Below are 27,579 nucleotides of genomic sequence, written 5' to 3'. Positions count from 1 at the left end.
ATAGTGCGCATGTTCTTTTGTATCGTGTCTCCCACACTGTAATATAGTGCGCATGTTCTTTTGTATCGTGTCTCTCACACTGTAATATAGTGCGCATGTTCTTTTGTATCGTGTCTCCCCCACTGTAATATAGTGCGCATGTTCTTTTGTATCGTGTCTCCCACACTGTAATATAGTGCGCATGTTCTTTTGTATCGTGTCTCTCACACTGTAATATAATGATTTGATTTCTCTAATATAGTGCGCATGTTCTTTTGTATCGTGTCTCTCACACTGTAATAAAATGATTTGATTTCTCTAATATAGTGCGCATGTTCTTTTGTATCGTGTCTCCCACACTGTAATATAATGATTTGATTTCTCTAATATAGTGCGCATGTTCTTTTGTATCGTGTCTCCCACACTGTAATATAGTGATTTGATTTCTCTAATATAGTGCGCATGTTCTTTTGTATCGTGTCTCCCACACTGTAATATAATGATTTGATTTCTCTAATATAGTGCGCATGTTCTTTTGTATCGTTTCTCCCAAACTGTAATATAATGATTTGATTTCTCTAATATAGTGCTCATGTTCTTTTGTATCGTGTCTCCCAAACTGTAATATAATGATTTGATTTCTCTAATATAGTGCGCATGTTCTTTTGTATCGTGTCTCCCACACTGTAATATAATGATTTGATTTCTCTAATACAGTGCGCATGTTCTTTTGTATCGTGTCTCTCACACTGTAATAAAATGATTTGATTTCTCTAATATAGTGCGCATGTTCTTTTGTATCGTGTCTCTCACACTGTAATATAATGATATGATTTCTCTAATATAGTGCGCATGTTCTTTTGTATCGTGTCTCTCAAACTGTAATATAATGATTTGATTTCTCTAATATAGTGCGCATGTTCTTTTGTATCGTGTCTCCCAAACTGTAATATAATGATTTGATTTCTCTAATATAGTGCGCATGTTCTTTTGTATCGTGTCTCCCAAACTGTTATATAATGATTTGATTTCTCGTACACCAAGTCTCTTCAGGTAATTAATTTATAAATATTTAACAAAAATACCGAGCTATCAATATATGTGTACATTTGTTACACATGTGTTATGGACTGATATGGTGTCTCTTTTAAAAAAATACATTAGAATAACGAAATGTGTGCATGCATGTTGCGTATCTTTTGAGACAGTTTAAAACAAATCATTAAATTATCAACATTATTATGTTTTTAAAGTTACGATTATAAATAATAAATGAATAATGATTCGGATATATACGAGAAGAAAATCATTGTAATGTATAAAAAATTATGTGTTATTTGTATATGGCCGTTGTATATATTTTGTGTTGACATAAATTAAACGAACATAGATATAGAGCCCACATGACAAAACAATGTATAATTATATACACCTTCCCCGCATGTTTGCGTTTTGTTCGATAACCCTCCTTTTTGCCTCTACTCGTATTATAAATCGATATCTTTGTTTTATTTAATTATTCAGCACAACTCATTCCTAAAAATGTATTGGTACTTGATTTTTTCGATATAACTTTTTCATTTTCATTGTGTCACGTGACTTGCCATTACTGTTTATGTTTATATCTGTATGTTCACATGGGCCTATGGTCTACTGATTCTGAAATAAAATCTTCTTCCATTTGTAAAACTATAATGTAGTGAAATAAGGGGCATGGCAACTAGCACCGCATATCAGAAGCGTTGTTGCTAAACTATTTTCGCGCCATAATATGATATATCTATCATCAAACTCCTGCTGCCGCCTATGCTGATGGCCATGTAGCATTTATTGAGCCGGTAGTAATTTAACCATATACCGCATATTGACGTATGAAGCGATTGCACATTTATAGTGAGTTCTGGTGATTCTGACACAGGTGAAAATTTATTTTAAAAACCGCTGAGTTTGCTATAGTTCAGTTAAATCATTTAGAAACCGTCACATGTTGTGACAGTTTGTAAAACAATCATGGTGTTGAATTACGTTTAAGGAATATTTAAACTTAAAGATGCCGGTAAAACCGAATAAGCAACATTTATTTTGGGCAGATTCATTCCTTTCACATGATTTATAGTGTTTAGGCCAATTTTTTTCTTGCACATGTTAAATGTGTTTTTTTTATGTACAATAAAATTAATAATATCTACCGATTCATTTGATATATCTTTATTTCGTGGTTGATATTGATTGCCGTCGCCCTCGCTCCCCTGTGTTATTTATGCACGCCAGCTAAGAGGTACGAAAACAAATCTCGTGCTTCGAACTGACAACCGTTTACATAGTTTGTGTTTTTAGAAGCGTGGTGCGACAACGAATGATATGTCCATAAGTTACTTTTTAATCGCCTGTGTGCATGTAAACAATGAATGTATGTTAACCAAAAATATGCTTACTAATATACAGAATATAAAGAATAAACCATTCTCCGCCGGAGACAGCTATATTTCAGCACTGCCGAAATAGAGGAAAGTTTATTCCACAGTGGTTTATTTCGACAATGCATGTCTGATGATGGGATAAAACTATTTTGAAGCTGCCGTATTTATGTTTTATCCCATCATCAGACGTTCATTGTCGAAATAAACCAATGTGGAATAAATTTTCCTCTATTTCGGCAGTGCTGAAATATAACTGTCACGCGCGGCGGAGAATGGTCATATTACTCGGAATCAACTATAAAGTAATCATTTTTAGTAAAATCGAATCATATTCAACAAAACAAACAATTTGATACCAAGATGTAATATATTTTAACACATAATGCAACTCAAGAAGCAAAAAAACCCATATTATTTACAAATATTAAAGGGGCCTTTTCACAGATTTTGGCATTTTTTAACTTATTCATTAAATGCTTTATATCGATAAATGTAAACATTTGATCGTAAAAGCTCCAGTAAAAAATCAAGAATAAAATTAAAAAAAGGAAACGAACATTGCCCGGACCAGGTTTCGAACCAATGACACCTGGAGTCCTGCCAGAGTCCTGAAGTAAAAACGCTTTATCCTACTGAGCTATTCCGCCGTGTACACATACTGAACGTATTTTATACCTTATATAAGCAATCTTCGTAGTTACACAAAATTTAACGACAAGAACAGAACTCTCCAAATTATTCAATCGTTTCGCGTTGCAACGCTTTATAATTTTTAGGTTTTAAAATCGTCAAAAGATGCATATAATGGCTATATTAGACCATGGTAAATATTCAGTATTACTGTTTCCTTACAAATATCATAACTAAAACGAAAATTTGCGAATCTGAAACAACTTTATTCAATTTTGTCAATTTACCAAAGCGTGAAAAGATCCCTTTAAGTTCACGTACTCGTGACGTCATTATTAACACGTCATACGACACAATGCATGTTCTTTCACGGTAAAGCTGCAGTTGTTTAGTGTGTTTTTTTTTCTTAAAAATCGAGGACGTAGAGGTATGATAAACAGAAAAACAGGTTAGTTACTGATCTTTTTTGTAATGTATTAGGCTCGGCACGATTAAAATAATGAATCAATGTTTGCTTAAAATAACTTTGGGATTTTCCGTGTAGTTCGATTTTTCTGTTATATTTTTTAAGAAATAATTTACGACTAAGAAAATTGATGGGATAAATCGAATACTAAGGCTTGTGGTTCAGATTTTCTAAGCCTCGCAAAATAAACTTTGCTTTATTCGGCACCGACATAGTATTCTCTATTTACTATCCCGCACTCAGAATCCCATACGATTGTGTAGCTTGTTATGAAAACAAAATACAATCGATGTCAAAAGTGAATTAAGTCCACTATCCAATCACAAAATCAACGAGACGCGTCGCCTACAAAATCTTCACAAAAGTCGCTCTTGCTGCATTGCCTTTGCAATATGCCTCAAACTTTTCAAATGCATATTTGTGCGAACGCCGATGAAAGTGTGTGTGTTATTATAGGTGTGTGGTTTGCACCGAAATCACATACACATGCATGCATATCATTACTGCGTTGAAACATACTAAGAAAAAGAACACGCAGAATACAGAAATTCTGATGTGCAGTAGACTATTAATGAAAAGATCTGAAATATTGATCATCGTCTCAATGTATGAGCCTCGCGCTGTGAAAAGGTGAGTTGAAAGCATGTGCGTTAAGTTTTTTTCCAAGATTAGCCTATACAGTCCGCACAGGCTAATCAAGGGCAACACTTTCCGCTATTTTGGTTATCTTCGTTTAAAGGAAGACTCGTTGACAAAAATCCAGTTTAGGCGGTACGTGACTCTACGCACATGTACTACATTCCCTTGTCCTAGAGCGAGTCCAGTTTAGGCGGAACGTGACTCTACGCACATGTACTAAATCCCCTTTTCTTAGAGCGAGGCCAGTTTATGCGGAACGTGACTCTACGCACATGTACTACATCCCCTTTTCTTAGAGCGAGGCCAGTTTAGGCGGAACGTGACTCTACGCACATGTACTACATCCCCTTTTTGTAGAGCGAGTCCAGTTTAGGCGGAGCGTGACTCTACGCACATGTACTACATCCCCTTTTTTTAGAGCGAGGCCTGTTTAGGCGGAACGTGACTCTACGCACATGTACTACATCCCCTTTTCCTAGAGCGAGTCCAGTTTAGGCGGAAAGTGTCTCTACGCACATGAACTACATCCCCTTTTCTTAGAGAGAGGCCAGTTTAGGCGGAACGTGACTCTACGCACATGTACTACATCCCCTTTTCTTAGAGCGAGGCCAGTTTAGGCGGAACGTGACTCTACGCACATGGACTACATCCCCTTTTCTTAGAGCGAGGCCAGTTTAGGCGGAACCTGACTCTACGCACATGTACTACATCCCCTTTTCTTAGAGCGAGGCCAGTTTAGACGGAACGTGATTCTACGTACATGTACTACATCCCCTTTTCCTAGAGCGAGTCCAATTTAGGCGGAACGTGACTCTACGCACATGTACTACATCCCCTTTTCTTAGAGCGAGGCCAGTTTAGGCGGAATGTGACTCTACGCGTATGTACTACATCCCCTTTTCTTAGATCGAGGCCAGTTTAGGCGGAACGTCACTCTATGCACATGTACTACATCCCCTTGTCCTAGAGAGAGTCCAGTTAAGGCGGAACGTGACTCTACGCACATGTACTACATCCCCCTTTCTTAGAGCGAGGCCAGTTTAGGCGGAACGTGACTCTACGCACATGTACTACATCCCCTTTTCTTAGATCGAGGCCAGTTTAGGCGGAACGTGACTCTACGCACATGTACTACATCCCCTTGTCCTAGAGCGAGGCCAGTTTAGGCGGAACGTGACTCTACGCACATGTGCAATATCCCCTTTTCACAAAGCGAGGCTCATATCGAATTTACTCACAGTTTATACTGCAGGGAGCCGTTTCATAAACGATCGTACAACAATTTTAACTTCAGAGAGAATTTTGTAATCTTAATAAGTAGACGAACTAGCTTGCCGTGCTCGTCAAATATATACGGCGCTTGATATGCCAATGTAATTAACTAAGTACTGAAAATGTATAATTCTTTGTTATGGACTTAAGCAATTATATATCTTCGAAAAATGTATCGTATCGTAAGTGTGTACTACGATATTTGTTGAAACGGCCCCCCGTACTCGATGGTCCGCAATTTCGTTTTTATCATCTTATCAATACATTCATGGTTGTACTTTCGTCGAGATCATTTAGTAATATTTCCGAGCAAAACTTAGCATCGCTGTCGTACGCTAGTGTTAGCAATCTGATATATGTGGTCTCAACTTTAGACATTTGCTTGAGCTTGAGCATTCTTTCACATGTCTCTCCTTGGTCAAATAATATAACATTTAGTTTGCAATGCTCTCTGACGTTTTGTAAGAGGCTACCGTGTGTCTCACAATGGTCGAATTATCGGATGGCACACTTTTCTCCCTTTTCTTTAATTTGCGAATTCAATATATGTCTCATAAAGCAATTAAAGGGGCCTTTGCACAGATGTTATACTTTATATAAGCAATCCCCGTAGTATCAAAATTATAACGACAACAACAGAACTATCCAAATTATTTAATCGTTTCGCGTTGCAACGGTTTCAGGTTTTTAAATCGTCAAAAGATGCATATCATGTATATTTATATGTTCAGCATTACTGTTTTCTCACAAATATCATAACTACAACGAAATTTGCGAATCTGAAACAAGTTTGTGTGTGTAATTTACCAAAACGTGAAAAGCCCCCTTTAATAGTTTTCACGCGCTTGATAAGCACCACGCTTAAATGGATGTCACAGCTGTTTCAAACCTATCACCGACAATCGTTAATTGATCGAGTAAAATATGTAATGAATATAGACGATTGTTATACGACACTTATACGATACGTAATAAAAGTATGTATATTGATGTGTCTCTTGACCACAACACGCTCCATACCTGAGGAAAAAAAACACGAATTCTAACGAATTAGCTGTCGATGATTATACAGTTTACAATATTAAAGTAAAACCACAAGCTCGTATAAACTGGGTGCCATAGTTTAATTAACATAAAGCCGATTTTTAAATTGGTTAAAAATAGAATTTAATCAACAGCACGCCACCGTAGTATGTAAAATATACGTGAATGTTATCGATACTTCGCAAATCAATACGTACAGGGTACGAGCACGTTAATTGGTCTTAAACACGCAATGCTGAAGTTATTTTCATTTTTTTAGTTTACCAAATCCGTAAACAAACTGTAGTTGAGGTTTTCTAGTTTAAACCACCACAGTGTTCGTTATTTAAAGTATAAAAATCTGTTCAATACACTTCACACTGCGCGCTTTCAAAAAACTTTTGATGGCGGATTAGGGCGTTATAAAGATTCCGCACAAAGGCACAGCTATGGAGCAGTTGAACCAGCGGGGAGTTGTGAACTAACCGTCCACACGTTTGGTTTAATAAAAGCATTTCATGGACATATATAAACTTGCTACGCTATGCATATAAATCTATACATGCGGTATTATTTACGTTTTCACGATTACAGTTGTTGATTAGTGAAGTTGATTAGTGCCTATCGGTTGACTAAACACGTACTTCACGCTCGAAGTGTTAAGACCAGTCTGTATACATAAAATATTGATTTATGTTACAGGTTGTTATCTGTTTAGTTGTTACACGAAACCTTAATGGATTTAGGTATAGACACAGCATAAACGTTTGCTATTAAATTGAGACATTCTGATAGGAGAATTAAGAATAAAAACACCCGTACAACAGTGTCTAAAAATAATATAAAGGGATTTAAATTAAATAACAATTTATGTTTAATTCAGTTATGGATAACATTTATAGTAACGTGTAGTATTCAGTTCGCCTCATACGAACTTATCATTGTTCAGACGGCGTTAGGAAATATTTCCGGTTCTATTGAGGAAGTGACATCATACGATGATACCGGAAATCCGTCAGTCATGTTCTTCGCGCGGTACTTGAGCATTCCCTACGCCGAACCTCCCATCCGTTTCCGGCGACCTGAGCCTAAAACCCCGTGGGCGGGGGAGTAAAACGGGACGTTCTACCGTCCGGCATGCTACCATCAAGGCGACCCGGCTAGGGTGGGCACATTTCACGTGAAGACTGCAATGATGTCCGAAGATTGCCTAACGCTCGATATATACGCGCCAAACAGCACTATCGTTAACCAGTCGTCACTTCCGGTGCTTGTTTTCTTATACAGTTCACCAGGTTATTCCAGCGCTTTCGCTGCCGATGTTCTGTGCACGGTAGGGGACGTCGTGGTTGTGGTGATAAACTTCCGTCAAGGTATGCTGGGTTTCTTCAGTCTCGGTAGCGAAGCGGCGTCCGGGAACTACGGGTTGTTTGACCAGCAGATGGCGCTTCAGTGGATTGCAAAGTACATACATAGTTTTGGCGGGGACCCCAAAAGGTGACGCTAGTCGGTCATTCTTTTGGAGCCTCGAACGCCATCTATCACACGCTGTATCCGGGAAACAGGGGCCTCATCCACCGTGTGGTCGCACTGAGCGGCACGGCGCTGCTACCTTCGGGTGGTAAATCTTATGTGCGGAACTCTATTGAAACGGGTGTGCTTGAGGAGATAGGCTGTCAGCGGGCGTCAGATGCAGATATAATGAGCTGCCTTCGAGGAAAGAGTCTAACCGACATATCAAACGCCTTAGACAAAAAGTCGTTCACGTTTGCACCCTCAGTTGACGGAACGTTCCTGCGCTCTGATCCGGAAGTCATGATTACCGACCTGGCGAAGGATGACAACTCTACGAAGGAGCTTGAATTCCTGAACGTAGATCTGATGCTTGGCCTGAACAACATGGAGGGCGGGGCGCATGTCGCGCTGCTGTGGGCGGAGCGTTTGAACACCACGTACAATGAGTTCAATGTAAGCAGGGCGGACATAAGGAACATCGTAGTTCCCATTGCTATAAAACGGACTTTCGGTAGTAACATATCGCAAGCTATTACACAGACCGTTAACTTTCAATACAACGACGTTACTGGCACTGACGATCCCCAGCGTCTACGGCAGCGCGTCGTTGACCTCTTCACGGATATAGACGTCGCGGCGCCGCTGGTTCGAACCGGAAACGTTCACGAACTGCTGGGGCAAGGTAGCACCTACCTTTACCAGTTTTCGGAGCCTTTGAATCTTACGCAGACGCCTGTTTGGTTGTCGGGAGCAAACCGCGCCGACGACGTCCACTTCCTGTTTGGATTCAGTGAGCGTGGTCTGCAGTTTGTGAACCACGTGACGGGATTCACGCCAACCGTAGAGCAGAGGGTGCTGTCAACAAGGCTCATCAAAATGATCTCAAAGTTTGCGAGAACAGGGTATGTATGATGATTTACTGTCTGCGTATAGGTTTGTAAATCACTTTTAAGAAATGTCATGTTTTATTTTGTATTCAAAATATAACAACATATACGTTTTCCACGTGTTAAGTAATTGTCGTCACGAATAACAGTTATCATCGTGGCGTATTTGTTTAATACAAACACTACCGAACTGTTGTTAACGTGTTTAGTACTTACACTACCGAACTGTTGTTATCTCATATTTTTAAACGTTTTCAGGATGACTGTATTGACCGTGCCAACAAAAATATCAATCTAGTCATGATAGGATGATATAATGTTCTGTTTCTTTTATTTTTTTACGCTTTCCATGAAAAACTGTTTTTCTTGCAGTTACAAAAGAGGGCACGTTATTTTGAGTATAGTCTTTAAGGCATTTAAAAAGTATTTGTAGTTAGTGCTTGAAATGAAATACCATTATACATTCAGCAATTTAGTTACAAATAAAAATATATCAAGACCTTTATGACCTTTTTAAATAACACTTAAGAAAAATATATGTTGTTATTAGCTCTGCAGTTTTCGGAGAAAACCCGAGGTATTGTCCTAGCCAGCTCGTCGTGTTGTCCGCCGTCAGCCGCCCGCCGTAGCCGTCGTGCTAAAACCTTAACATTGGCTCTAAAATCAAAGTGCTTCCACATACAACTTTGAAACTTCATATGTAGATACACCTTGATGAGTTCTACACGCCACACCCAGTTTTAGGTCACTAGGTCAAAGGTCAAGGTCACTGTGACCTCTAAAATAAAATAAACAATTCTGACAAGCTTTTGCAGCCGTTATGCAGTGCTCTTGTTTTATAATTAACTCATTTTTCAGTTTGTTCTACCATTATATTCTTACCCTTTTATTTTGTACAACTATAGTTTTTTTGCCACGAAAAACCTCAAAATTGAAACCTTTCACTGACCTTAATAACGGTATTAATCTATGGGAATCTATTGGAATAAAATTCTTTTACGAAAGATAAGACACCAAATGGTCTATACAGTTAATGGTTTTAATCCCTTACATCAAGCGATGCAACAAAATACCGTGGGAGTTTGTTTAAATAGTGTATTCACAGTTCACAATAACAAGGATTGTTGTAAGTGTTTTTTGGGCGGGGATGCTCTCTTTGATGTTAATTCTCACTTCTGGGCATGAAATAGGTTTTATAAAGAATAAGATGAAATTACTTGTAAATATGTATCTCCGCTAACTCGGAAACCCGAGAGGGTCGGGATCAAAAGTTAGTTTTCTTATTAACTTTGTAAAAGAAAGTAAAATATACATAATTTTCAATTACTGAAAACAAAAATAAGATCAAAATAACTTATTTTCAAACTCTGAATTTCTGACAAAACACAAATTAGTAAACATGTATTTACAAATCATTTAAGGAATCTCTTTATTCATTTATTTTTGAAAAATCATCGACTTGCCAATACATGAACATATGTGTTTATCTTGTTAACCAACTTCTTTTGCAAATCTGTGAATCGGTACCCAAAATACGTCGCACAATGCAATTTTGCGATTTCATTAGGGCTGATATATATATATAAATTAGTGAAGCGTTACTAACAATTACCGGATGGCAGAATGTATCGTAATACAATAAAACCGAATTTATGGTAATGAGTAAGGAAATATAGTATTGATGTGTAAATGTAAACCGGTTTGACATGTTCAAAAATTACATGTATTGATTCAAGTCTGTTCTTGCATGACGATGATTACAGACAAAGTATGCAACATTTTTATACGAGATTCAGTTTGAACTGGGTTTTCAACCTACGATCATTTATTTCCACGAGTATTGAGTTCCTGTTATATACCGAATAATAGGATGCGCTTGAATCGCTTAATTATCGAATTTTTAATACAGGCCACGATTTGAGAGAAAAAAAGTTTAAACAGAATAATCCATGCTCCCTATCTTTATATTCAGTTTTGTAAGTATCACAAGCTTTACCGTTAATTGAAAATTATTTGTGAACAACTATTTAAAAAAAAACCATCAACTTTAAAAAGCTTTATGAATCAATGATATATAACTACAGCTATGTATTCTAAAATAGGGTTTAAGCACGGCCGTTAATCACGAGCGCCACATCTTTTTTATTATGCATTAATAAACGAGCAAACGCTACTTCGATGTGGCGCTAAGGCCCGGATGTTTTAAAATTTAACTGATTATTATACATGGTGTGAGGTTTTATATGTTTGTTTCGACATATTTCGCATTGTTTTTTAAAATCTTCCAATGTAGTGCGATTCAGCGAATATAAATTCATCCAAACATGTACAGAAACATTAAATCACAACCCATTAGGAAACGTGAAGACCTTTATAATTTGTGGCATTGCAGAATTCGTAAAAGAAAATCGATGCATTTTAATTGTGTGACGAGCAAAGTCCCAGCCAATTAAATCGCTCATTACATAAAAGATTTCTTTGAACATGTACAAGTTAATGCGTTCACAAAAACAAGAGCTTCTAGCCGGTCTAATAGATAAACTTCCTGTTGTTCAAAAAGAGAAGGATCCAATGCCAAGGAGGTGGCGCCCAGATTAGGAGTTGGCGCTTATGTACATGTTTAGCTATTTTAAAGTGAAATATTCTATGTATTGGTTTCTATCATTTTTAAGTGTGTTTCCTTGACAGTGGAATTCAGTTCCACCCATTCAATTTGTCTAGTGTATAAGGCAAGCTATTTGGTCATAATCTGGTATAGTTTGTGCATCTAATGACATTTCAAACATTAGCACGGGTTCGCGAGTTATTGACGGTATTTTTCAAACAGATGTACTCGAGATATTAAGTAGACTTCGAAACAAATGTTCAACATAAGTTTTAAATGGCATGCATTAAACAGACTGTCGATAAGGAAATTTCTGACTAACATGCGTATAGATAAACGCTGTGATACAATTAACGTCAATATTTATATAAGTTTCTATATTTGGTTGCAACGAACTGTTAAATGATATTTTCAAAGCACGTGGATATAGCATTTACGAATGGATTAAACTATAGGTAAATATAATCTAATGAAACACGCTTCAAGCCATACTTTGAATAAAATAAATTACTTAGTATTTGAATTGTTTTGAAATTCATAATTAAGCGTGTCCCAGAAGGACGGCGATCTGGGAAAACGGGGCTAACTGCATTTGTGTTCAGTGTCGTCCCAGACTAGCAGGTACACTGGCTAACAAGGAACGCAACTTTCCGCTTGTATGGTACTTTTCGTTTAAAGGAAGTCTCGTTTTTAGCGAAAATCCAGGTGAGGCGGAAAGTGTCGTCCCTGATTAGCCTGTGCGGACTGAACTTGCTACATTACTTTACGCTCATAAGCCCAGTTTTCCAAGAGCGTGGATCGGTCATCAACGAAATGTGATGCCCCACTAATAATAGTCAAGTCAAAGGTATGTCCATGTCGTTTCAGAAATCCCAATCCGCTCAGCGCCGCTGGCGATCCTCAGTGGCCTGAATATGACACCACGAGTACGACGTATCTAGACATCTCCGCAGCGCACGTGACCCCTAAACACCACTTCCGGGAGCCATTCATGACCTTCTGGACAAGCGTGGTACCGGAACTGCTCACAGCGACCTCGCAGAACGCGACTTCTCCGCTTGTGTGCCCTAAGGAAATCGGTCACACGATTAAAGTGAACCTAGTCTCGGCTGAAAACATCATCATCGCTCTCTCCATTGTCTCCTTCTGTCTGCTATGCGCTTGTGTGTTGCTCGTCTGCTTATCGGTAGCTAGGGAGCCGACATTGTATAGCAACAGCAAATACGCGGTGATGAAGACCCCGAACTTGAGCGAGACCCCTTCTATTTCCGGCCCGAGCGACAGCTGACTCTAATAGTCATCATGGGTCCTTTTTTAAAGCGCAGAAAATGTGAAGCAAATCCATAAAATGAGCCTCGTTCTGGGAACATTGGGCTTAATGCATGTGAGTGAAGTGTCGTCCCAGATTAGCCTGTCCAGTCCGCACAAGCCAACCATGGACGATACATTCCATCTAGACCGGATTTTTATTTAAAAGAAATTTTCTTAAATCGAAATTTTCCATAAAAGCGTAATGCACACACTATTCTGGCATGACACCTTATTCGCATATATTAAGCCCAATAGTCCAGGAACGCGGCTCAAATCATAAACGTTTATTATTTATTTATGTTGCAGTCGGTTACGTCAATATTAATTTTTCTTAGCAACATTCCATTTAAATCATTAACCTCTAGATTTCTAACAAGTAACTTGACATATATTCCATATTCCATTCATTACCTTAAAGTACATTGAACGTTATATTGTCTTGCCAGTAGCAAGTATCTCGCCATTTTATAAGTATTCAAATATGTTCGTATGAACTGAATGTTTAGAGCATTTGGCATTGTTTCCGACTAAATTTTATTGACGACGAGTGTACAACTGATTGTGTATAGTATATTACATGTCGTTTATGTGTTCTAGTTTTAATGTAAAATTATATTAGCGCGTTTTTTACAAATTGTATACAGTATGTATATGTATAATTACAAATGTATATTCTAAGTGTTTACGCACGTTTTATATTATTATTATTTAGATAATAAAATGTACGAACAGATTGGCTGTTTTTGAAGCATTTCCACTAACATCATCTTCAGTGAGAATTACAGACGCATTTACAATTACATTGTTTGACATTAGAAATTCCAATGTAAAGATCAAGAAGTAGCTATAGGTTCGTCATAAACTGGTCGATTTTGCGTGTATTCACAATTGGAGATAACTCTTAATGAAGATGTTTTATTAAGCAGAGCAGACTTGTCTCCCTTTAATTATACTGAAATATACTTATGTTTATGCATAGATTTATAACACAAGTTAAGGTTATACTTAAAACGTAATATCAATCGAACAAAGAGTCGCGCTCTTGGAAAACGGGGCTTAATGCATGCGCGTAAAGTTTTGTCCGAGATTAGCTTTGGGCTTATCAGGGACGACTCTTTCCGCTAAAACTTGTTTTTCGAGACTTCTTTCAAACGAAACCGTCCATACAGACGGAAGCTCTGCGCGGACTTCACAGGCTATAATGGGATGAATCTTCCCGCGTTTGAATTAAGCACAGGTTTCACAAAAAGAGGCTCATTTTACCTTAAATCCCCCGTATCTTACAACGTTATGAAATCTGACATTGTTTTAAGTTGAAAAAGGTATTCAGTGACCGAAACTAATAAACAGCAGAGTAATGAAAAAGAGTTAACTGTACGCGTTTATTCGATTCAATATAAATTGAACGTTAAACAAATTTCCTGTAATCAATACATTTTTAAGCCAATTTGGTATTTAACTGCAAATGGCCAAATGCTACAAGTAAACCGTTCTCTTTAGTAATTACAATGACCAAGTCAGTTAAGTTTTTACAAGGATGTATTTCAAATAAAGTATTATTTATTTAAACACTTATTTTCGATATTACTACGCTATTGATGGACATACGTACGCATGTGATGTCACTCGAGGTTTTTCACACAATTGCCATAAAATAGACGTTGGAATACATGGTTATTTCGTTGGTTTTTTAAAAGCTGTTCACTAAATAAGAACATGCGCCTTAAAAACTCTTCTATATATTCTGTGTTTTACAGGCAAAAACCTTATATTTACGTCGCGACCAAAGACCGTTGTCCGCTATGGTTCTGAACCTTCCATGAGCCGAAGCTTATTCCGAGCATGGACACCATGTGTTTCACGTGCCTCGATAAGTACGTGCTCAAGCATGCACGCGCATTAGGGACCTTCCCATGCCCAACGAGTGGCTTGGGACTTCCGGTACCAGAAGGTGGAACAAACACTCGAGCGCGCCTGGCGGTCCCGGGCGGTCACGTGCCTTGCAAGGTGAAAATGAGCTGAGGGCCCCTAAGTTTTTATTATTGAATAAGTATTTGTAATGTATTTTTGTTTATCGATGGACCATGAACAACAATTCGGATGTTCTGGGGTGTAGAAATGTAACCGTCTTAAAGATTTGCTGCTTAAAGTTCCAGCTGTAATAGATTATGCGATTTCAAAATGCGTGTGGTCAAATCAAGCCATAAACATACGTTCATAATTCCTAAAACGCGCAGTTCACACACAGTTTGTGTTTTCTTATAATGTGAGTCGCGTTCTGGGGAAAATGGGCTTAATGCATGTGCAGTCCGCATGGATAATCGGGGGCGACACTCTCCGCTTTTATGGAATCTTTCGGTTTGATATATATTCAATTCATTCATATTTGACACATTATTACACAAATAATCAGATAAACATCTAAAGAGAAGTTTATTATGAATATATACTACATGTTATGAACAAAACAGCACATTTTATTGTCACATGGGGTACGTTACATGCTTTTGTTAGCAGCTAAGCTTAGAAAGACAATGATTGACATTTAAATAAGCTCATATGATTACTGATATATCTATGTTTGTTCCATGCGTTATTAGAATGTATGAATAAAAATATTGATTATATGCCATTTTGTTTGCATTCTAATCTTTAATATACAGCTACAAACTAAGTTTATGCAGTTAATACTGTGATTTATGAATTGCTTTAAAAATGCGATTTTTTTACGACAGAGTTTAAACACAAGTTTGCGAAAAAAACATGTAAGATACTTATCAGTGTCCAGCTAGGATTGGAAAAGATCAGCGGAGGCAATTTTGTCAAAAGGGCATTTTCAAGCGCGCAGTATTTTCTCAAAAGGCAATTTCGAGCGCGCGGTCGTATCCGGCATGCTCAATGTTGAATATTCATTTATATGTTATTTATAATTGCTAGAATATATTTTTTCCATTATTATTTAACCATTTAAATAAAATGTCAACAATTAGTAATAAATACATATCAATGTAATGCGACATTAATAGTGCTTGAAATAGAATGCAATAATATATTTAACAAATTTATGACAGAATAAATATCAGTCAAGAACGTTGTAACCATATTTTTGTCTTCATTCAGTTATTTTATTAACCTATATATCTTGTTATGACATTTCAAAATAAGACACCAAATGATTAATTTTACAGTTTATGGTTTAAATATTTTACAACAAATGATGCAATTTAATGCAATGGGAGTTTGTTTAAATAATTTGTTCACAGTTCAACTTACTTACTTACAAGATAGCGTCGTTTTGGTGTTTTTTTGGGAAGAAGTAACGGATGTTTTCACCCGATAAGCCACTGAATATTTACATATCTTACACATGAATACGCCCTTTCGTCTCTACAGTGTTTTTTTTTGCTTCAAGGTCGTAAACGTCGGGATAAAACAGTTATCGAAGGGAAACCGTCCACACATCTGTTGTCTATTTACGCGACGTTCGAGGAATTAAATGTACACATATCATGTTCTCTTATAATACATTTGTACGCACGTGTACATTAAACTTTAACGAAAATCACTTTTTTTATTTTCTTGACGCCGTTTCATCTCTGATAACAAATGTATTACAATAAAATTATTCACCCCCCTTTTTGGAACTGACTTCCTTTTAATCACAATTTTGGACCTGACTTCCAAATGACACACAGTCTTTTCCTATGTAAAGAGCTCGATACGCACTTCCTACCATCTTTAATAATGTTTATATTTGTACTTCAATATTATAGTTGTATAGCATGCTATGTGGTGCAATATACGTGTTTTCTTAATCACGTTACTAACTGCAGTATTATAATGATGCTTTACGAAAAACCTACCGACCAACTAAATAAATTCACAAATTTGCATGGATGGGTTGTGGGTGATGTACGAGCTAATAGAATGTTTATCAGCCTTTTTTAGTAATATTTAAATTAATTTAATGTATTTTATTACGTGCCGACCTTATTCTGGTATGAACTTTTTTAAACAATTGTTTTACTGCAAATGACAAAATGCTACATGTGAACCGTTTTCGATAGTAATTACAATTACAACGTCAGTACAGTTTTTAGAAGGGTGTAGTTCAAATAAAATGTTATTTATTTAAACAATCATTTCCGATATAACTACGCTCTTGATCGGCATAAGTATGCCTGTGATGTCAGTCGAGATTTTTCACACAATTAACATAAAAAGACACTGGAATACATGGTTATGTTGTGTGTGTTTTAATGTATACACTAAATAAGAACATGACCCATATAACTCGTTTTATATATTCAACAGTGTTTAAACCGTCCGTAAAGATTTCACAGGCCAAAACCTAACACTTTCGTCGAGACCATGGATCGGTGTCCGCTAAGTTTCGGAACCTTCCTGAAGCCGCAGCTTCTTCCGTACCTGCACGCCATGTGTTTCACGTGCCTCAATGAGTATGCGCGCGGATCAGGGATCTTTCTGTGGTCGGTGTGTATCTTGGAACGTTCGGCACCGGAAGGCGGTGTGTCCAAATTCGACGCCAAACAATACATCAAGGTGGAACAGACGCTCGAGCGTGCCCTGGCGGCAGCGCATGGTAACGTGCCGAGAATGAGATAAGGGCAACTCAGTGTTTTATTTAAGAAGTATTTGTTATGTATCTTTATTTATCGATTGCCCATGAACGTCTTTTCGGAGTTCTGTTGTGCAGAAATTAAACCAGCTTGACAATTTTCTGCTTGAAGTTTTAGCTATGACAGATATTGCGATTTCAATATGCTTGTTGTGAACATTAGCAAAAACAAATACATAAAGTATTCATTCCACTGCGCGATTCAAATACATTTCATGGTTCGTTATCATATCAGCCGCGTTCTGGGAAATCCGGGCTTATTGCATGTGCGTAAAGCATCGTCCGAGATTCGCCTATTCAGTCCGAACAGGCTAATCGAGGTCGACACTTTCCGCTTTTATCGAAAATTTGGAATTCAAGCAACCATCTTCTTAACGAAAATCAAATTTAGGCGGAAAATGTCGTCCTTGATTAGAATAATAATAATACCAGAACTATGCAAATTCACATTTGCACAGAACAGCGGATAAGTGCATATGTGCGCGGGGGTGGTACCGTCAACCTTATATTTTATTTAACTGGGTTTCCGCTAAGAACAGACTTCCTTTTATAAAAACAATGCCATAATCATACGTGTTAAGCCCTGTTTCACAGAGAGCGCCTCATATTATATTGCATATACCTCTGAATCAAACCAACGGTCTTACAGAAGTAACAGAAGCACGCAAATACAATGTGGGCAACGATATCAACGTAATGACGCTAGTGGTTTACTCCACGTTCATTTATATTAAGTAGAACGTATAGAATCAGCATGACAATATAATCAAAATAAATTAACACTTTACGTATTAATGGCTGAAAGGTAAATTTGACACCGATTTAAGCAAGTGCTTGAGATGTGTATATTTATTTTATTGCCGGAACAAGCTTAAATACGGGAATGAATTGATAATCGAAACCAACCTTCCTATCGATACAAGTCATTTAAAAAAATGTAGATTGTTTAATATTATTTCGTTAGCCACTCCGAAATACATTGTGTATGTGTAGTGTGATAAAACTAATATAAAGATGTATGTTTGCTTACATCGTACATTACATAATAGGCTAATGCTATGGTTTTATGTTTATTTGCTACTGTCTTGCAGGTTACTGGGACAATCATACGAACGAGGAGCTGACGTTATACTGCCGCACATGCCAATATCCGATGTACATGCGCTGTTGCCCGACCACGCACGATGACCACACGACCGAGAATCTCATGGATTTCGCGTCGCGCATTAAGCTGGGTTCCCACTGCCGATCAGATTAATTCGATCAAGCCCGACCAAGCGGTCGGGTACTGGTCTGGTTCTGTCGGCATGAGTGGTCGGGGTTGGTCGGGTCGGTCGGCATTGGTCGGGCATCCTACCCGATATTTTTTGACATGTAAAAAAATATCGAGTAGCGGTCGAGTAGGAAATGGATCGAGAAGCGCTCGGGAAGTGGTCGTGTATTAGTCGAGTAGAAGATCGAGTTGATCGTGAAGCAATCGTGTGGCGATCGGATTGACACCTTTTACACGATCTGTACCCGATCCGCTCGACCTCTACCCGAGTTATGTTAGATCGCAACACGATCCACTCGACCTCTATTCGATTTGATGTACAGATTTACTAGACTGCTACCCGACGGCTACTCGACCGTACACGATCACTTCCCGATTGCTATTCGACCATACACGAGCTCTGTACCCGATCCGCTCGACCTCTACCCGAGTTATTTTAGATCGCTTTGTACGACTGTAGTACGACCATTACGATCTGGTCGTGTAAAGATCTGGTGGCGATCGAGCTGAGGTCTACTTGCTCGAGCTGAGATTGTTTAGGGCTCGCGTATAGGTCGAGATGATCGAGCGGAAATCGGAAGGATGGTTGAGTGGACGTCGTGAATGAGTCGTGTGGGGGTCGTGTGTTATCGACAAGAGGTCGAGAAGAAGTCGTGTATACCCATTTTAGTCGAGCTTGGTCGGGTTTGGTCGGGAAATTTCGGTGATCGGGATGATCGAGTTGATCGGATCGGCAGTGGGAACCCACCTTTAGACGCGACCACAGAGTCGACTTGGACGAAAATAAAAGCTACCGGCTCCATATGCTTAACGTAATCCAGGATCTGCGAGTGTACGCCGAGAAAAAGATTGAACCAAAAAAAGTAAAATAAAACACTTGGTGTTCGGGAGGCGGGAGCAGTTCCACAAAGCGATAGATCGGTAGTGTGCCGCCATGTTGAGAAAACTGGACACGTAATTGGTTCATGAGCAGGTGCGCGATGTGGAGGACATGGACGCGTTGGAGTGGGCCATGCTGACTCTGTCGCAGAAGATCGCCACAGCCAACCAGATGGCAGACTTCGGTTCGGATATGAAGGACATCATCGGAAGCCTCAAACTGGCGAAGAAGGAAGTGCCTCTCAGTTTGACGGGCATCAAATTCAACTTTGAGTTCACCTTCCAGACACAGGCGGAAATGGGTGTGCGGTATCAGTCGGGCGTCTGTCCACAGACCTGACCCGCCCCGCTGCATCTCCAGCAGCTAAGTGGATAACACGTATAACGTCATCAGCTCAATCTGTCCCTCGACGGATGTAAAGTGCTGGATGGCTTACGACTAGAAGACCGAAGTTTTCCTATTCGACAGGTTCGGGCAGTGCATTCGAACCAAGTCTCTTCGCCGCGACGTGAATTGCCTGGCGATATACTCGGACGGGAACGCGCATGTGTCGTGTCGTGAGGAGCACTCCGTCAAGAGATTTGATAGGAACTTTGCTCCTGGGTTTGAACTACTAACCCTCGGTGTAAAAGGCTAAAGCTGAAACCACACAACCATCTATGCTTTCATTAGATACTACTTATGATATACTGTTTAAAGCAATCAATCAACGTGATAGAGTATATAATTTCACACCAGCAATATGAAGTTTTCTGTAACATTGAGGTAAAACGGCCACATGTAAAGATCTCAGATGACGAGACTTCGGTGCAGTGGCACTTCACAAGGGATGTGAGAGAGAGTTGTGCAGTCAGTTCTATTTTTAGAAGGGTGTTGTTTACTATAATTTACTATAAAATAATTAAATTTAACTACATGTTATTTTGACGCTGGAAAGACACACGTTCATTTATCGAATAAAATCCCTCGTATCTTAGAACGTAATTAATACACATCATGGATTTTCCTACCACACGCACCCAGAAATATTTAAAAAAAAAAAGTCATTGCAAGTGCCCATAAAGAGAAAACTGCCCTCACATAAATACTTTCATTTTTAAAGAGTATATAGTTTCACACCAACAATATTGAGTATACTGTAACCTGTAAGGCTAAACGGCCTTATGTAAAGATCTCAGTTGACGAATTCTATACATAGATGGTGACGTGTACACAATGCAGTTGACGAGGCTTCGGTGCAGTGGCACTTCACCAGGGATGGGAGAGAGAGTTGTATAAAGAAGGGTGTAGTTAACTATAATTTACTATAAAATAATTTACTTTAACTACATGTTATTATGACGCCGTAAAGACACATGTTCATTTATCGAATAAAATCTCTCGTATCTTAGAACGTTATTAAATTTTTCATTCTGTAACGTACACAACAGTGTTCTCTGTTCAGTGACCAATAATATTATACAGTATAGTAATAGAACAGAGATAACTTTGCAAGTTTAATCTATTTAATATAAAGATGAAGTTAAATACATTTCGTGTCATTTAATACATGTTGTAAGTCAATTTGATATATAAGTACACACAACAAAATGCAACAAGTATTCCTTTTTGGTTAGTAATAACAATTACGAAGTCAATGCAGTATTAAGAAGGGTGTAATTAAAATAAAGCATTATTAATTCACGCAATCATTTACGATATAAACGTTATTCACGGTCATGAGAATGATTTTGACGACAGTGTAGCTTTCTTACGCAGAACTATAAAATAGCCGTTGGAATGCATGGGTATGTTGTATTTTGTATCATGTGTAAAATCAAGAACATGCGATCGAAATCATTGTTTTTACTGAAAAGTGTTAAAACCGTCAATAAAGATTTCCCAGGCTAGACCTTATACTTCTATACTTCCATTGTGACCATGGATCGGTGTCCGCTATGTTTCGGAACAGTCTAGAAGACGAAGCTTCTTCCGTGCATGGACACCATTTGTTTCATGGCCTCGATGAGTACGTACTCAACAATGCGCGCGCATCAGGGACTATCCCATCCCGGTGTGTGGCTTGGAACTTCCGGTACCGAAGGCGACGTGTCCCAATTCGACGACGACCAGCACATCAAAGTGGAACAGACGCTCGAGCGTGCCCTGGCGGCCACGTGCCTCGCGAGGTGAGAATGAGCTATGGGCCGCTTTTTAATTTAAGAAGATTTGTTATGTTTTAGGTTTTTCTATCGATCGACCATTAACAATGATTCGTATGTGTTGAACTTTAACCATCTTTAAGATGCGCTACTTTAAGTTCCATTTGTTATAGATTATGCGAATTCAAAATGCGCGTGGTCAATGAAGCAATACACATACATACATATTTCATGCCAACGCGCAGTACACACAAATTTGTGATTCGTTATAATATTAGCCGCGTTCTATGGAAACTGGGCATAATGCATGTGTCATTAATGTACACGTAGGCAAATCAGGGACGATTTTTTCCAATTATAAGGAAGTCTCTTCTAAAAGATAATCAAGCTTAGGCGGAAAGTGTCGTCACTGATTAGCGTGGAATGCACCGGCTTATCTGGCAAGACACTTCACGCACATGCGTTAAGTCCAGTTTTCATAAATCGCGGCCCATGTATTGCCCAGTGCAATATTTATTTGTAATATCATAATCGAGATGTACATTCCTGTTGCTACTTTTGAATACACTCTCATTAAAATTGTTTCTAATTATCATAAAGGGATGCTATTTTTAGCTCAGCAGTTTTCGGAGAAAACCCTAGGTATTGTCATAGCCAGCTCGTCGTGTCGTGTCCGTCGTCGTGTCGTCCGCCGTCCGCGTCGTGCTAAAACCATAACATTTTGTTAACCTTTTGGCTCTAAAATCAAAGTGCTTCCACCTACAGCTTTGAAACTTCATATGTAGCTACACCTTGATGAGTGCTACACGCAACACCCATTTTTGGGTCAATAGTTCAAATTCTGACAAGCTTTCATTTATTCAAAAATGCACCCGCAGCGGAGCGTTGGCACCCGTTATGGGGTGCTTTTGTTTAAGATTACCTTCGGTCACTGGTCAAAACTTTACTCCTAAATATTGTCCATACCGTACCATAAAAAGCACATCATATTAGCGATTTTCGACAGAACCCATACGCTCGTGATTTCGCATACGCCCGTGTTTGCCATACGACAGTGTTTCTCATACACCCGTGTTTCCAATACGCAGGTGTTTCCCATACGCCCTTGTTCCTCAAACCCGTATAACATATACGCAGGTGTTTCCCTCACCACATTTCCCATATGGCCGTATTTCCCATATCACCCATACGATAGTGTTACACCAGTGTTTCCCATGCGCGAGTGTTTCCAATACGTCCGTGTTTCCCTCCCAAGGTGCTAAAATAAGAAGGAAGCCACCAAGCGCTGCGTCGATTGCGAGAAGAATACGTGGCGCCTATAGCTCGAACGCACGCCCTGGTCAAGAGGCAAGGCACTTCATCACGACGACTGGTGGGTGGTCGGTTTCACAGTTGAAGATCTTTTCTCCCATGACTGTGTTTATGTACAGGGGCAAATAACAGCAGTTAGGTGCTTGTACGCGCAGGGGTAGTACCAACTAACCTGTTTTATCCCATTATCAGACGTGCATTGACGGTATAACACCCCATGGAATAAACAAGCATCTATCCCACCTTGTTGAATAAACCTGTCGCGTGCTATTTTAGATAATTAGTGGGGTTTTCCAAAAATTGGAGAATCTGCGTTTGTCAACTGCGAAGAACAAAAACGTCTAAAAATGCGATATTTTAAAATCATTAATTTAAAAATAGAAGACATAATTGGATAATTATAATATTATGTGAGTTGGATAAGCCTCGCGCTACCATGGTTCTTAGCCTTGCATGATAAACTTGATCTTTATCCAACACTCACATAATATTCTCTATTTTTAAAGAACCGCGCTCTGCGAAAACGGGGCTTAATTCATGTGCGTACATTCTATATCGTCCGTTCAACGTAACATACCATAAACCGGGGCTTAATGCATGTGCGTTAAAGGGGCCTTTTCACAGATTTTGGCATGTTTTGAAGTTTTTCATTAAAAGTTTTATATTAATAAATGTAAACATTAAATTTTAAAAGCTCCAGTAAAATTTCAAAAATAAAATTTTAAAAAGGAAAAAAAGTAGCCCGCAGCAGGGCTCGAACCAGTGACCCCCGGAATCCTGAAGTAAATACGCATTAGCCAGTTGAGCTAGCCTGCCAAGCATACATAGAATGCGTATTTTATACGTTATATAAGCAATCTTCGTTGTTTCACAAATTTAAACGACAACAACAGAACTTTCCAAATTATTCAATCGTTTTGCGTTACAACGGTTGCTAATTTTTAGGTTTTTAAATCGTAAAAAGATGCATATAATGGCTATATTAGACCATGGCAAATGTTCAGTAATACTGTTTCCTCACAAATATCATAACTAAATCGAAAATTTGCGAATCTGAAACAACTTTTTTCAATTTTGTCAAATAACCAAACCGTGAAAAGATCCCTTTAAGTGTCGTCCCTGATTAGCATCTACAGACACAACAGGCTAATCTGGACGACACTTTACGCACATGCATTAGGCCCAGTTTTCCTAGAGGTAGGCGTCATATTAATTCGAACGTATATAGTTGGAATACTATCAGGAGTAAATAAATTTAGTCAAGCATGTACACATGGCTGGATGGTAAACTTGACAAAGATTTAAGCTTTTGAGATGTGTTAGCTTATTTTATTCATTGAACGCGCTTAAATGCTGGAATGAGTATAGCATAGAACAATATCTTCCACTTAATATAATGTTAATGCAAACCATGTTAAATTATTATGTGGGCCACTAAGAAATGTATTTTGCTTTAGCAGTGTGAGCCATTGTAAGTAATACCAATGCATATGAATTTCCGACTACAAAATTCGAATATATACGAGCGAACGCAAAATTAGCTTCGGAAGCACGACGTAGTTCTCATGAATACATCGTTCTTCCGATGCTGTCCGAAGCCAGCCTCGCGTTCGCTTGTAAATGTTCGGATATCATGGCGGGACATTAACATGTCGCACTGAAAATCAGAACGATCTATGTTACCATTCCACATTAAGTGTTGAAACTTTGGCTTTCTTATGAGGAATATTGATATTTTATGTGTTAACTTTATTTGAAGAAATATTCAAGGGCACCCTAAGAAAGCAGCGTAGACTTTAAAAAAACGAAAAATGCAAAATAAGGACACCAAAATGCCATACAAATTGCATGTTCAGATAACGAAATAAGTGTCGGCCGCAATTGTACGTCTTCCAATCAAATGACATCAACGCAAAAACGCAACCGGCCAAATTATATACGTCACCTCGTATCATGGCACAAACCATTTGCATTGCAAACATCAGATATCATTCATATTTTAAAACAGATTTAACACAAACTGTGAAGAGACGAAAACAAGAAGTTTTATTTTGGAAAAGTCAATTTGAATATATCCATCTGTATAATCTGACATACATGGTCTGTCCATTGCGTGATTTCCTAAACGCGCATTTATTGAAAATTGCGAGCACCGGCAAATACAACTATTGACATATTACAAGATTAAACATCTAATAGAATCTGCCGACTTCTGAGACAAATCTATTTCAACATTTTATACTTAGAAGTTCCTTCGAAGGTATAGTGCGTTCTTTTCATTCATTAATAACACATGATTACACATATCATTAATTATACGAGTCGTTACATATTAAGGGAGGTTATAATGAATAAAATGAATATATATTGCATATAATATACAAAACAGCACAAACAATTGTCTTACGGAATAGGTTACTTAATAACTGGAAAACATATTATATTAAAAATACTTATTGTAACATAATTCAATGGGGTATACAAACTTTCGAAGGACGAGTGAAATAGAATACATCAGTTTCCGTGAGATGCAAAGCACCATAGACAAATCGTAAACAATACACTCTTCACTCGTTGTTCAAACGGAATGTATAGCTACATTATGACATTGTATACATTCATGATAATTATTACACAAAAGCGAAAGCTAATTATTTAACATAAAAGGGTGTTGTTTACGGTTTTTGCACTTTGTCCAAGCTTGAGTCAATCATTTAAAGATTTATATTAATGAATTGATCGTCGCCATAAAATTTAAAGAACACAAAAATAGAAACAAACATATCTAGATTATTCACTTTTCGCGTGTGTAACTCTGTATAGTTTTATTAATTTCGAATTATACAGCGATTGTAAATTTTCAATGTTGTCAACGTCCTTAGTGTTATGACACTCTCCTTTCGTCTTGAATCTATGACGACTTGTTTGATAATTGTCACTTTGATAAAATGGTGCTCCAAGAAATAAAAATTTGATCCTCATGTATCAATTCGCTTTTCGCTTTGACTTCACATTGTGAAATATCAATACCGTCCTGCTGCTTCATTAAGTGACAAATATCCGTCTCGTCGGAAGATATGTAACACATGAACAATTCACAACGCACACACGTGTCCCGTGACTTTGACCATTCCACCATCGACTTTACATCTTGAGCGGAAACATTAACCCATTTATAAACTAACTTTCTGAGCGAGTCCGACAGGCAGTACAGCTGTGTAACCGCAAGTTCTGTTGACCCTAATATAAGCGTGTGTAGACTGGTCAGGTTTGGTAGAGCTGCCCAGAGAAGGTCAATTGATTTAACCTCTACCAGCATTAGACGTGTAATGTTTTTACCAGTGACAGACATCGATTGTAAGATGCGCTCCTCTGATATTGGTGTTAGCCAAAACATATAACACGAACGCATATAGGTGCAGTCTAAATTACTTATATCGCAATATCCACAACATGATAAGTACTTGAGTTTTAGACCCTGTAGGTCCAATTGACCCCTGTCCTGAAGCAGCAGATACGTCAATGTTTCTCTCGATTGCGAACTAATTTTCTGTTCACGATTTGATGCTGCCTGTTGAGACTTGTGACGGAAACGTGTATGTAAGGCTTTGATGTTTGATATGTTCATATCTATTAACGTATTTAAAGGTTCGTTTTCCTTGATGTCCTGACTTTCAAAATTTTCAAGATTTACATGACTGAGTGTAAGTTGTAAGCACGTCTGTTTATTCGTTACCATTTCAATAAAGCCACCCAATACAATTTTTTGTGCAAAATAAGATAAATCAGAAAGTAGACAAATAAAAACCGGGTCTGAAACAAAAAGCAGCGTTCTTTCCATGTCGCGTGAAATGACATCCATGATGTGCTTTGACATTCTTTCAGCCGCTGGAGCACACATTCCACATGTGAAAATAAATAACTGACCGATGTCCAGAATAGACTCACAATCACAATACACCGACTGAATGGCGTTCAGGTTGTCTTCAATTTCTGTCTGATTAATTGCAATATGCATCGATGCTAGAAACTCCTGAATAGTTTTGTGTACGAACATGTATGGAATATTCTTTTGCGAGCTAAGCGCAAACGATTTTTTCTTTGTGATAATCCCTGTCTGAAGTAAGTAATCAAGTTGTGATTTCTTCATGTGTTTTGTGATTGTGTTTTCCACAAAGACTAGCGACGATTCTTTTCTAGAGTCTGTTAGTGTTTTAAACGCTAGCGCACATGCAGAGCGAACCAGCGACCCATTAGCCGACACATACTCGTTTTTTCCGGTTTCAAATATGTGTTTTATTTCTTTAACGCAAATTTCTTCAGTGTCAAAATCTTCAATTTGATTGTTTTGCAATCCTTTGGCTATGTGCATATCTAGCATATTCATGTATATAGCACACAGAGAATCTTCCATTAATCGTCCAACGTAAAACTGATGAACTAACTGCACACAAACAGCTGGTACTGTGATGAGGTTTCCCAAGCTGTGTTTCTCTATTTTTTTAAAGAAATCAATACATTTACATTGGCGATCATTCTTAGAAATACCGTCCTTCTCAGCTAAAACATTAATGACATTTTCCGCCAA

General features: G+C 38.2%; 1 protein-coding gene, 1 long non-coding RNA gene and 1 pseudogene across 4 annotated transcripts in view; 1 reads left to right on the top strand and 2 right to left on the bottom strand.

Annotated features, from left to right (window-relative positions):
* The first annotated feature begins 6,841 nt into the window (after positions 1–6,841).
* Positions 6,842–14,158, top strand: LOC127853758 (acetylcholinesterase-like; annotated as a pseudogene).
* A 4,062-nt stretch (positions 14,159–18,220) lies between these two features.
* On the bottom strand, positions 18,221–19,795 carry LOC127853490 (uncharacterized). The gene is made up of 2 exons (XR_008036633.1): positions 18,961–19,795; positions 18,221–18,918 (listed from the first exon to the last, which is right to left on the bottom strand). It is a non-coding gene; the product is annotated as an uncharacterized LOC127853490 (long non-coding RNA).
* A 5,224-nt stretch (positions 19,796–25,019) lies between these two features.
* The window catches only part of LOC127853477 (uncharacterized), a 35,673-nt gene continuing 33,113 nt past the window's right edge, over positions 25,020–27,579 (bottom strand). For all 3 annotated transcript variants that reach the window (XM_052388028.1, XM_052388026.1, XM_052388027.1), the window contains exon 3: positions 25,020–27,579. This exon is cut by the window's right edge and continues 872 nt beyond it. In XM_052388028.1, the coding sequence (XP_052243988.1) occupies positions 25,927–27,579 (1,653 nt within the window). In that variant the 3' untranslated portion in view covers positions 25,020–25,926.

The sequence above is a fragment of the Dreissena polymorpha genome, chromosome 12 (assembly GCF_020536995.1).
Source record: "Dreissena polymorpha isolate Duluth1 chromosome 12, UMN_Dpol_1.0, whole genome shotgun sequence".
Classification (NCBI taxonomy): domain Eukaryota; kingdom Metazoa; phylum Mollusca; class Bivalvia; order Myida; family Dreissenidae; genus Dreissena; species Dreissena polymorpha.
This window is presented reverse-complemented; position numbering and strand designations above follow the sequence as displayed.